Below are 13,249 nucleotides of genomic sequence, written 5' to 3'. Positions count from 1 at the left end.
CATTGCGGCATCGTGTTGGCCAAAAAGAAGGTACCACCAAACCTTCTTCCACCTAGCCTAAAATTTTGTTGTGCCACCTAATAGCACATCCAGACTATCCGCTGTCTGGAAAAATGGGATGGAAATCCGGAAATGCAGACAGGTCTTCCATCCCATTTTTCCGTTTTCTGGGCAGGAAGGATCAGAGGGTCCAAAAATGGAAAAATTTGACGGAAGACTGTAGTGTGGACAGCGTTTCTGGAAAAAATGCCAGCAGAAGGAGACGATTCAACATGATGAGTGATAAATAAAAATAGCTGTCTGATGTGGTTTAAAATAGAAAAAAGGTAAATTGTCAAACTGAGGCTCTATAATTGTTTTCTATAGGTTTTGGCTCAGAAAAACAGATTTGATAAGGATGGCTGATAAACTTGTACCGATATTATTTTAAAAATCCGCCAAGTCTGGATGGCTATTCCTTTTTCTGGATTTCCATCCCATTTTTCCAGAAACCGGATAGTCTGGATGCACTATAAAGTTATTGACTTGAGTAGCAATGGTAAATAGTGAGACTCTTGACAAACAAAAAAGGAAAGAGAAGACAGCCAAGTATTGTCAGAGGGTACCACCTTTGCTTGACTATGCTTGAAAAAACCTGTACCGTACCACCTAGGCTAGCTCACAAAAGAGCCAAGCTCCTCGTAAAACTCCTCCCGTGGACACCCCTGCAATTTACTGAATAATAGTAAGAAACAAGTTGCTTTTATCAGGGGGAACTAATCTGCACCTTTACCCTACTTTTAAACCACTTAAGTGAGCCTCTAACTATCCTTTGACCCCAAAACTGGTAAGACTTTTACTTTTAGCCTATCCATTTTAAATTTATATTCCTAAAAGACGAGGCGAAACAATAAAAAGTGAAATACTGGTAAAGACAAACCTTTGAGGATCAAATAATAGAGTTAATTAGCTTTTTAAGCTTTTGAACCATTAATTTATTTACACAGTAGCATGGCACATGGCAGTCAACATAACCATAACAAAGCCACGAGAAAGATGCAGTGTCATCTACTTAGTAATGAACAAGTTAAGTTTAAAATTTTTCACCATAGATGATCGAGTCGAAACTTTGACCTCATATTAAACTATGAAGCGCACTTTGGTGGTTGCAATTCCCGAAATAAATGGAATCAGCATGTTCGAAAATATCGTTTCCAAAAGTCAGAACTCATGTACCAAAATGTTTTTTACAAATCGTTATTTGACGACTTTTTCAACTTTGGCTCCCCGACTATGTGTTTGAAAAGTCATTCTTAAGCATTGCGACACAAAATCAGCTTTTGCTTTGTAATCTGTCAGATGGATAAATCACTCGCCTTTTTCGAAAATCCGGTAAATCTGCTAAGCCCCGTAACTTAAAGTGGGTAAATTTAAACTTTCTGAATTTAGTGTGTGTTTAGAATAACCATACAAAAATGTTTCTTTTTATATATATTGCTATCAAAGCCGATTTTTAAAGGTTAATATTAGAACAAGTCGCTCCTTACTTGCAGCTTGATTACAATTTTACCACGAACTGTTTGATTACAGTTTTGCCACGAACTGTTTGAAAATAAATAGTAAATATCTGTTGTATCGATGCGTGGATAGATCCTTGCTTGGAGGCACGTAGCTCAGGATTCGATACCAGTTGTCGTATGGCCGTCACAACGATCTTTGTTGCCGGAAAGTGAATGAATAGATGAAAAAATATCCAGTGTGTTTATTTTTATGTATTTTGGACTCTAAATTACTCGCTTTATTATAGCTACGTTCAGAGCCAATTAGGACAATGAGCCATAATACCCACATACTAAGAGATATTATGTTGCAGCAAAAACTTCTTTTCTTCAAAAGAGCACAGTACTAGATAAGAGCAATGCCATAGTGGGTATATCTTTCTTTTACAGATGTGATTTCAGATGCAAAAGCTTGTAAGTTATTTAGGCTATTTAGTGAGCTAAATAACAAATTGCTTCTGTGAGACAAAATTGGCCTAAAACTTAAAAGGAAGAAGATGAAATTTCACAATTTTCTAACTGGAACAAGATATTGGATCAGGGGATACTGAAACATTCTTAAAGACTTGCAGAAGATACCAAATGGAAAATGGGTCTTATACATACCCCCAGCCGAAAAGATAGTAATCTGAAAAATATATGGCATTTCTCTGGTCTTTTAAGTAGTTTCCGTATCTAGGGGTGAGGTTACAGGGTTTAAATCTCCTCCCAATATTTTGTTCGACTTCTAAAAACGTAACAAAAATGCTTATAAACCGATTTTTGATGCGTTTCTAAGGCTTTTTATTGTGCCCTCTCCCCCCGAACAAAATCCTGGACGCACCCTTGACATTTTCGTTCGCTGTGGGATGGGAAAATTTCAGAGTGAGAATTTAAACATGCTTGCTCTGAAAAAGTACACGGCGATCTTTGTAATCAGTGATTTTACCCATTATCGACAGCAACATGAAAATGAAATAGTAATGCAATCATTACAATCTGTTTTCGCTACTAGTAAAACTACTAAAATAATCTCTGCTGTTTCTGCATGGTCCCACACAGGGCCTTTCCTAGGGTTGGTGGCAACCGTGGCAAAATTAATTAAGGCGCCCCTTTCCGACTCAAATATAAACAAAAACGCCTCATAATCCCCATCCGCGGCACCCCTTAGCCACGGCACCGGGCCTAGCTGCCCCGGTCACCCCTCCCCCTCCTTTGAACGTCCCTGGTCGCACACAGGAGCAAAGACTATGAACAGGTTTTCACAGGGGAGAGGTTGAGCACTAGAAAAATAATAGTAGGACAGTGCAATATTGAAGAGAGGAGTTAGAATATTAAACTCTCAGTCTCCCATCTCCTCTCGCACTTATACCTCAACTTGTACACCAATATAACCTAATATTACATGCCCTACAGTTAGCTTCATAATCTAAAAAGATTTAGAAATTCAGTACACCTTATATGGCTTGATATTACTTAGAAGTACCTTAGCTTTTATTAATCAAATACAAAAAACACAAAAAAATCCCCATATAAATTGGAATTCAAACCATGTAGCATCAGCAAATCACTGTTCCTCATGAACCCCTGGAAAAGAAAGGAATAATAAAATATTTAAAGCAAGTTTACAGTCTTAAATGGACAGGATCCTATATTCCTAATAACAAAATCTGCATTACCAGAAATTTATAATTAATTAACCAATTTATTTAAAAGAAACACAGAAAAAATTACAGAACTTTAGACCCCCACAAAGGCATTTTGACCTGTGAGAGTGGGAGAATAAACATAACATTAAATTTAAGCACTAAAATCAAACAGAAGGACAAGAAAAAAAAAACTAAACAACACCAAAAACTAGCATGCGAATCAAAATAAACGAATTTAAAAAATTGAAAAGGAAAGATAGAGTCAAAAAAAGAAGTGAGGGGAGAGCTAACTGTCTAGGCATAAGAAGTTAGCTGTTTTTTTTAAATTGTCCATAAGAATGATATAGCCAAATTTTAACTGGTAGGGAATACCAGATGGAGGCACAACATAAAACTGGATTAAAATCTGATCTTATGGTTTTGGTTTTATGAATGAAAATATCCTTGTTATTTCTGGGAAAAAAAAGTAAAATAAATTCATGGACCAAATATCCTTGTTCCTGGGAAATTCCTAATGTTTTAAACGTTTTGAAACTGTTGATTGGTCTACTTGTATGTTTTTTTTTTTTATTATTCTGGTAGTATCTGTAACGACTCTTGATTAAGAAATTGCTCCAATTCCTAGTATCCAAACTTGTTCTGTGCGCCAGGACGCTCTTTCTACTCAAAATTTCAAATCATTATTTATGAGCCAGTCTGTGCATGTCGTATTTGATAGAGTATTGTCACAGTGAGTTTCAACAAAAATTATGTCCACTGTGACTGCAGTTTTCTTTTCAATAGAATTCCAACAAATGCACTTTATTTGGCACAAAAATACCCATTTCAGGACAAATAAAAACAAAAGCTCACACTTAAATTCAAGATTACATACAAGCACATGCATCATCGTTTAAAAATCTATGCATGGACTATGCACTACCAGTGCCATCTTTTTAGAAACAGCGAGAGCTTATTCAAGTTTCTTTTAAATTTTTGGTAGTAAGCATTATAGTAAGCCTTTCAATGGAACAACCTCACTTAAAGCAAGCTTAATTTACAGCCTGTGCAAGTAATAACCAATTTCTTCTCATTAGCAGCTCCACCGGTTTCTTCTTAAGCCACGACTACACTAGGCTCTTTAGCAGCCGCTTCAAAGTAACCGCTCGTAATGTTGCCAGCCAGCAGCCAAGTCTGACCCAGAACTAGCAGATGGTGAATACAGCGGGCTAGTGTTTACTAGTCGCAATCAAAACTTGAATAAGTTTAACCTTTTTAGCAAGTATATTTTTGCGCACTCATGAATTAAATTTTTTCTACTAATACTAAAGAGAAAAAGGGAGATTAGCGTCTTTTAAATCCGTAATAAAAAATGCTTTACTTCCATTAGTCTATTTCTGTGACGCATTTTCGCAAGCCAATCACATTGTTCCTTCTCTTTAGGGATGAAAATAGCTCCGCCTTTTTAAAGCCGGGTTAACTAATGTTTCGGACTATCTAACGTTGAACAGCAATCTTAGACCAACAAGCATATGCAATTTCTGGACCGACACGTGACTCCACCTTATACAAACCAGATTGGCCTTAAATATTAAGCCAGTAGAAACAATAGAAAGTTTTTTAGTCACAGCAATTTCTTTTTTACAAGTAGACTCTCTGTTCCTCTGTGCTAAAACACTTGTGAACATTTATCATTGTCATCCTTTCTTTGATAGGTATTTTGTTTCGTAAAATTTTCCGGTAAGGATTGATAATTTTGCTTGTAATCAGAAATACAAGCTGGAATTCAGGTAGTGACGTTGCGTGGTCGTATACACTTTACACAATTTTCCACCTTCTCTAACCCTATGGCAGCACACTGGATTGGTGCTCTACTATGCAATACAAAGCCAACGGTTTGTTCCCTGCTGCCGCTTGCTGCAGGGACGTCGATTCGACGCACTCTGCACCTTTAATGGCTCTAGAGGATATTTATCCTTTTTCACCCCCCCCCTTCTCTTACAACTTCAATTTACTGGGTACTTGAAATCTAGGTGCCATGGTGAATTTCAACTCTTATCTGAATTTCATCCTCAATTACTTTGTATGGTGTATTGTTTATTTAAAAAGAAAATAAAAAGAAAAAAAAGTTCAAATACAGATATATGGGATAGTTTATTCTAAGTAGTATAAATTCAATTTTGAGTACTACACATTATATTCAATCCTGGGAACGGAGCAACCTCACTTAATATATTCTAAAATACTTTCTATTTTGTATCATTCATTTGAGGTTCTTTGTGAAAAAAAAAGTTGAAACCGCGTCTGTAACAGGGTTTAACAATACTTCAGCCCAAGGTTGGAAAAAATGCAAGTATATTAAATAAAAATAATATATATATATACTTAACATACGTTTTAAGGGTAATGCTTAACACAATTATCCCAGTTATCACAATTATCACAATTATCACAATTAACACAATGCTATCCCAAACTTAAGACTGATATTCAAGATCTTGGGAAAAATCCAAAGAAGTAAGTGCCTTGATTCAAACTCAGATATCTGGGTATACTGTGTTTGAAACACTATACTGGATTTTCACAAAGGCAATAGGGGCGTTTTTTCACTCATCAATGTGCAAAGATCTTACATCTTTTATCAGAAAACGCTTAAAAGTGAAATCTTTGAACAAATATCTTTCATCTTTGGTCGTTTTTGTGGAAACATCTTTCATCATTCTGCTCTGATCAGCGGTCTGAGAACAATGATGAGTAGATCATCAAAGTTCTCTCATCATTGTTCTATATGGCAAAACAGTGGCGGTCTTCACAAATTTTGTTAACATCAGTGAGCTGTAAGATCTTAGAACAAAGATGAGTTAAAAAACGATAATCTTTGCAGAAAGATGTAAGTGCTTAGTGCTAAAAAACGGGCCTGATGTGTCTTTCATACTTGGATACCGAAATCCAGCCATCTTATATTGTAGCCATCCAGCCATCTAATATGTAGCTGACACTAAGAATTTTTACGCATAAACAAAGTTGACCAAAAAAAAAAGAAACCATCAATAGCAGTGTACAAAGTAAAAATTCGCTTGTAATCCAAATTAAACCTTAAGTTGTATTAAAAAAAAGTAAACGAAGACACATTTGAATGAGAGTTTTGTTACATTCAATGAGAATCAAGCTTTAGTCATAGAAAAATCCCTCGGTAGCCCCTGAAGTTTTACCTATCTACACTAATGAAACATTAGATGTCTGAAGTGCTGACAGTGTAAAATGACGGCTTATTGCACTTCCTGTCTTCAGGGCCATGGAACAGAGAACAACACAGCCGGTTCAGAGTGTGTAGTCAAGTAACTCATCCTTTATATCTTTATCTTATAGGAGTGTTCAAAAACAACAGATGAAATTAAAGGACTATGAACTACTGATACATAAACTTTGGCTACTTACATAAAAAAAAAGACCAAAGAAAAAGTACATAACTGAAAACAAAAATTGATGGTAATCATTTCATATTATCCTTTTTTGTATCAAGCATCTCTGTGGGATACCTACTTGTAGAGAAAGGGGATTTAGTTCCCAGGTAATCAGCGCAAAATACCTCCCTCCAAGAAGAAGGTGTAGAGGCTCTGACTCCATGAGTGTTTTCACTGAAAACGGTTTCTATCTGTAGCTTTCTCTAAAAAAGATTAAGAGATAAAAAACGGGTTTAGTTTAAATAAAGTATGGGAATAAAACAAAAGATAAAAAAAAACAAAAAAAAACAACAAACCTTAAATGATAAAAAATCCGAATATTTCAATTCCACACCCGGGAGCCTTTTTCAACAGAAAAAAGGAAAAAGAAACCATTTTAAAAATAATATCATTTAAAGAAAACGACAACTAAAACACAAGAGAGAAATAATAAGGAACAACAACAGAAAAAACAAACAAATAAATACAACTCACGTTTTAAACACTTCCAGAAGGCTACAGGTTTGTTTTTTGTTCTTTTTTCTCTTTTGTGTGTTAGTTGTCGTTTTCTTTAGATGATTCTATTTTGTCTTTTTTTAATTGCTGCTTTTTCCTTAATTTTTACTTTTACCTCGAAAAAGGCTCCCGGACACGGAATCCAAAAATTTCTTTTCTTTATTATCTAAAGTATTGTTGTTGTTTCTTTTTATCTTTTGTTTTACTCCACAGCACTAAATTAAACCCCTTTTTCTCTCTTAATTTTTTGTAAATGGAAAAGCAGTTTAGCCTTCTGTATTTATTTACGTCTCCCGGGATAATCCAATATTCTTACTAAATGCTTACACGGCACTTGTTTGCCTTCTTGCGTAAAGCAATATTTTTTTTTTTTAGATATTATCTGGTATCTATTCAGTATTTAGTCTGAATAGATACCAATTTTGCCTTCTTGCGCAATGCAATATTTTTTTTAGATATTATCTGGTATCTATTCACAGACTTAGATCTGGTATTTAAATCTGTGATTCTATCAAAACCATCAGTAAACAAAAATAGACTTTAAATGCAGAAGACTTTACAGTTGGTAACTGTTCAATTTCAAGTATCTATCCACCTAATAAATCTACGATTGTGACATAAATTATAAACTGAACCAAATTTGAGTCCCAATTTCTCAATAAAAATAGAAGTGTAGCTATATGCAAGAACACTAGACACTATTTTACAAGAAATGTGATATTAACTAAGAAATTCAATTAATTTCTTTTTTCTTACTTTCACTGACATTTTTTTAGGAGTACCGCTTTATTTACAGATAAATTTGCAAAAGAAAAGCCAAGAAACCCGTTACATGCACTATGAAACATTTTGCAACAAATCACTGTTTGTAGATCCTTTTCCCATCTTTTCAAGCTTATTAATAATACACTGGGTACATTTTCCAATGAAATATTTATTGAAAACTTCCATATTTTGTACATAATTTCCGAAAATTTTAAGCCCACGGATGAAGTATCCTTCTAGCTTCCTCTTAAATACCGTCCCTGCTTACGATATAAGACTAGGCCTACTTTTACGGTTTGGGTCATAGAAGTAAAAGTTAAAATGATTAGCAACAATCTCATTCTTTTTATCTCTCTTTGAAACTGTCTGTTGCTAAGACAGACAGCTGTTATTCCACAGACAGCTGTTTATAACAACGGTTATTCATAGGTCTCAAGATACTGTTTATTAGCTTGTAAGTAAAAGACAAAACTGACACCGCAAAAACAGATCTATTTTGTCTCAGAATCATTCCTGACCCAAAGAGTAAACTGGCGCTAGTATGTAAAAATTCGTCTACGCCACCTAGCGTTGGCGTTTCTCTGCATCTTTCAAGCTCCATTTTTGTGTTGTTTTTTTTTCCAAAACCGAGATATCATAAACTTGTTAGGGTATTAACTTTGCCAATTACACTGTTTTTTTCTTCTTATTATTAAACTGGAAAAAAACAAGAAACGCCAACGCCAGATGGCCATCAAAGTCATCCATACTCTTCACCATAACCCAGATTTGGTTGACATACTAGCCACACAATTGAAAAAAGAATTATGACAAGCTACTTGAAGTCAGAATCCCCCTTTTTTAAATTAGCGGAAATGCACCATTATGGAAGAAATATTAGACAAAATCATCAAATTTGTAATATCACCTACAAAAAAAACGCAATTCAACAGTAAATCAACAGTGAATCTAGCAAGCTTGAAGAAAAAAAAGGATTTGCGAGATTTTGAATCTTATGGGGTTATTGATAATTCTGTGGTAGACCAGAGTTAGGGGGTAAGTGGCTGAATAATATTTTTGCCATTTAATTCAGCCACTAAAGGTGACTGAATATATGCTAAAATATAAAAAAATCAACAAACTTTTTATTCACAAAATATCACTGAGTTTTTCTTTTTTTAGATTGGGGCAGGCAAAAAGTTTGAACCTCTCTGAATAAATCATCACTCCCAATAAACTTATTAAGAGTTAGGTATTAGTAACACTAACCAGAAATTAATTATTCAACTTTTACTGCATTTTCTGAAAAATTCATTGATGTTCTCTAATACAGTTTATTAGATACCAAGAGCTGATCTACTCAAAACAGTTGTATATTTCAAAAATCTGAACTGGAACAAAAAAAAATAATCCAAAAACAAGTCAAAATTTCCTCAAAACCTACCCAAAATTTCCAAAGAACCATAACTTATGGCCTACTTCGAACTGTTGACAGAAATGTAGTGATACAAAATAACCAATAGGAATAGGCTAACACCTAAAATGTTGGAAAAGATTGCAAGCTGGACGTCAGTAACCATCTGAAACAGAAATGAGAAGTAGTGAGTCGTTCTTTATGGAATTCCAAGGACATCAAATTCAAAATATTTTTTGTCTTCATTTATAAGTATAAGGTTGCGTTGAGGCCTATCCAAATTCGGTTTATCTATACCTGAAAACTGTAATTTTATAAGATCTTTCTTTTAGTTGTTTCAAAATTATGAAGTCTTTAGGGGATTGCTGACTCACGTGTCAGGTTTACCATGTTGAATCATGAAAGTAAATCAGCAGAACTAATTAGTTAAATTTGACAGGTTTATTTGTGTGTAAGAATTATCTTCTTAACCTGATTAGCACCATTTGTTTTTAGCCTGTTTGAAAAAATTACCATTTGTTTTTGTGTATTGGTAATTTGTTTTGATAATTTAAAAGTAATGTAATGTAATTTGGTAAAGTAATAGTAAAAGTAATTGGTAAAGTAATGAGTAAAAAGTAATTTGGTAATTTAAAAGTAATGGTAAGTTGTTTTAGTAAATTAAAAAAACACCATCTGTTTTTGTGTAATTTTGTCATTCTTCCCCAGTAATGGGTTAAATTGCATGGTGACACAAAACACCATCGCGGGAGGATCCTCTGTAGGAGGACAACTGCGACAGGGCGTAAGATCCAGATCTATGGACAACGGCCTCTGCAAAGGGCTACCTCGATCCTTTCGGGGTACTTGCAAGACTGGAGACCTTGCGGTCAGCTCTATTCCCACTTGAGGAGTGGCGCCCCTCGAGGAAATTATAACCTAGTAAACGACACAGCATTCGCACGGAATTCTAATTAATGGATAACTTTTCCGAGCTTGGTCTGTTTTGACGGGCGTTGTCGGGCTGAAAAACCCCTTCCTAGCTAATTTATCCACTATGGGTTGCCTCCCCGTAGTAGCATAATGTTTATAGGCATGAATATATAATGAATCGAGGGTAATAGGCTTGAGACTGTATGTGCAGGATTTCGACTCTTGTTGATAGAAGAGCATCGCCAAGTCCTGAAAACCATATTGTGACCAAGATGTACCCAGGATTGCAAAAAGCCTCCATTCATAATTGAGGTCCCAGGGACTTCTTACTGTCTGGTTCAAAGCCGGCTTAATCGCTTTGGCGTAGACTTGAGAAGATGTGTCGATCCCCATCCTGCGCTGGTATCCGGGACCACTGCTTTTCTTGAGGCCAAAATAATTTCAATGATTTAAAGAATGTGAAAATTGGAACGTGGAATGTTACGACGTTAAAAAATAGCTATTGCGTCAAAATTTTGACCGACGGAATTCAGACGATTCGAACTGGACTTATTAGGAGTTTCAGAAACTCATATCCCAGGGGTAGGAAGCATGAAATTAGGTGATATAGAATTTATTTACTCAGGCAGGAAGGATGGAGTTCATAGACAGGGAGTAGGGCTCATGATGAATAAGGAACCTGCTAAGTCTTGTTTAGGATGGGAAGGTATTAATAATAGAATACCAATCGCTCACTTTATGACTAAAAAGTGCAGGGTATCAGTTATAGTAGTATATGCCCCTGTAGAACCGACTGACATAGACTGTAGAGACTCAGATGAGTTGTAATTACAGTTGCAGGAGCAAATAGACGGTGTCTCAGGTAGAAATATGGTGTTTTTATTGGGATATTTTAACGCCCAGGTCGGTAGGAATAGGGCTAAATGGTATCCTATCCTAAGTAAATTTTGTGCAGAAAAAAAAAATAGTAATGGCTTCAGACTGCTGCAATTTTGTTGGAAACATGAATGGAACAACTTTAGGAAAATAATTTGTGAAGTTGTTGATGGTGTCTTAGGGAAGAAAGTTAGGAACACAGCTAGGAGTTTCAGTGAAAAAGCTTTATGTTTAATAGAGAGGAGAAAAGCCGTGTACAAAAACTATTTGAGTGATAGATCATACAAAAACAAGAGGAATGCAATGAAAGTGGAGAAATCATTAAAATATAAACGAAGGAAGTGTGAAGTGGAAGCCACGGATAAAATTGTTGAGGATCTGGAAGATGCAGCTAGACGTCATAATAGTGACATATTGTACTGGCATGTTAATAAATTCGGAGGGAGTAGTCAATCCGGACTTGTCCCAGTTAAAGATAGGAATGGGGTCATAATTAGCGATAAGGAAAGAGAAAGAGTTAAAGAGAAATGGACAGAATATTTTGAGAATGTGCTAAATCAGGATAGGGCTGCAGGAAAAGATATTGATAAAAATCAAAAAGTTTGTGATAAAATGAATGTGAAAGAAGATTTTTTTTTTGTGAGGAAGAATTAGCGACAGTACTAAAACGATTAAAAATAATAAGACCCCTGGTACTCATAGTGTGGTAAATGAGTTTCTTAAATATGGTGGCTTGGAGGTTAGAAATAAGTTACTGAAGATTAGGAACATGATCTTTGAAAAAGGGGAAGTACCTAGCGATAGGAAAATCCTAATTAAATCATTGTATAAGAAAGGTGACAAGATTAAGTGTGGTAATTATTGAAGCATTAGCCTGGTCTCTGTAGGTAGCAAGTTACTTAGTAGTATGATACTTTTTAGACTAAAAGATGCTGTAGACAAAGTTTAAAGAAAAGAACAGTGGGGTCTTAAGAAAGGTAGAGGATAAGTACCTTAGTAAGTACCTGAATTATCAAACCCCTTTAGTTTTCAGCTTTATAGATTATGAGCAAGCGTCCGGTTCTATTGATAGAAGAACTTTAGCGAAGGTTTTACCCCTGTATGGTATACCAGACAAATACATTAAAGTGATTAGGGCTATGTACAAGAATAACACTGCTGTGGTTAGGGTAGGAAATGAGGTTAGCAGCTGGTTTCGTATTAAATCGGAGTTAATCAGGGTTGTGTTCTATCCTCCTTTACATGGATGATTTTGATGGACTTTTCCTTAAGGAACACAGGAAAGGTAATGTGAGAACATGGAATCAAATGGGGAGGAAAAACTCTCCTGGGCTTAGATTATGTTGATTATTTAAGCATCCTAGATGAAAGTGTGAGTAAAATAAATGAACTTCTAGAGGTTTGCAAATTCAGGGTGTTAGAATAGTTTTGAAAATTAATGTTAAGAAGACTAGGTTGCTAAGGCTAGGAATAAGTGATGATGAAAAGGTGACGTTGGGTAACAAAACGATTGATTAGGGAAACAGATTAAATTACCTTGGTAGTATTATTAGTAAAGATGGTGGGAGAAATGAAGATATTAGAAGTAGAATAGCCAAGGCTCAGTGTTTTTTTCACAGTTAAAAAGAGTTTGGAAGAACAGGAAGATAAGTCTCCAAACAAAGATTAGAAGATTGGAAGCAACAGTGATGACAGTGGTCAAATATGGCTCAGAAGCATGAGCATTCCAAAAAACGGATGAAGGTTTGTTAGATGTTTTCAAGAGAAATTGCCTATGGATAGGTTCTGGGTACCCAGCTGACTGACTGTATTTCAAACAGTAGACTGCATGACAAGTGTGGTTCAATCCTCCTTTATCGCCTATAATGGGAGAAAGGTTGATATGACTAGGGCACGTTCTGCAAGTGAAGGATGGTTGCCAAAGATCGTCCTTTTCGGCCAACCGTCTAGGGCTAAATGAAAAGCAGGTCGTCCGTGGTTGAAGAGGGAGGATATCATAAACAAAGATTTGAGGAAATCAGAACTTCCTGGGATCTAAAGAGGGAGGCTTTGAATAGATTGGGTTGGTGGAGGAGCATGCGTAGCTGTTTTGGCGTCATGCGGCTTGGTGCTATGGTGAGTCGATAGCAGTAGTAGTAGTAGTACTACTGAAGATGGCAGATAGCGATCTTTTTAATGAAAATTGAATTCCTGATTGTT

At 35.6% G+C, this 13,249-nt stretch overlaps 1 protein-coding gene across 1 annotated transcript; it reads right to left on the bottom strand.

The window, feature by feature from the left end:
• Positions 1–2,968: 2,968 nt before the first annotated feature.
• Positions 2,969–9,428, bottom strand: LOC148947439 (dolichyl-diphosphooligosaccharide--protein glycosyltransferase subunit 4). The gene is made up of 2 exons (XM_089095849.1): positions 9,293–9,428; positions 2,969–3,104 (listed from the first exon to the last, which is right to left on the bottom strand). Exon 1 carries the CDS (start codon positions 9,426–9,428, stop codon positions 9,324–9,326), a length of 105 nt encoding a protein of 34 aa, XP_088951975.1. The 3' UTR covers positions 2,969–3,104; positions 9,293–9,323.
• Positions 9,429–13,249: the final 3,821 nt, after the last annotated feature.

This window comes from Artemia sp. Qi Xiang Cuo, chromosome 10, assembly GCF_049724085.1.
Source record: "Artemia sp. Qi Xiang Cuo chromosome 10, ASM4972408v1, whole genome shotgun sequence".
NCBI classification, from domain to species: domain Eukaryota; kingdom Metazoa; phylum Arthropoda; class Branchiopoda; order Anostraca; family Artemiidae; genus Artemia; species Artemia sp. Qi Xiang Cuo.
This window is presented reverse-complemented; position numbering and strand designations above follow the sequence as displayed.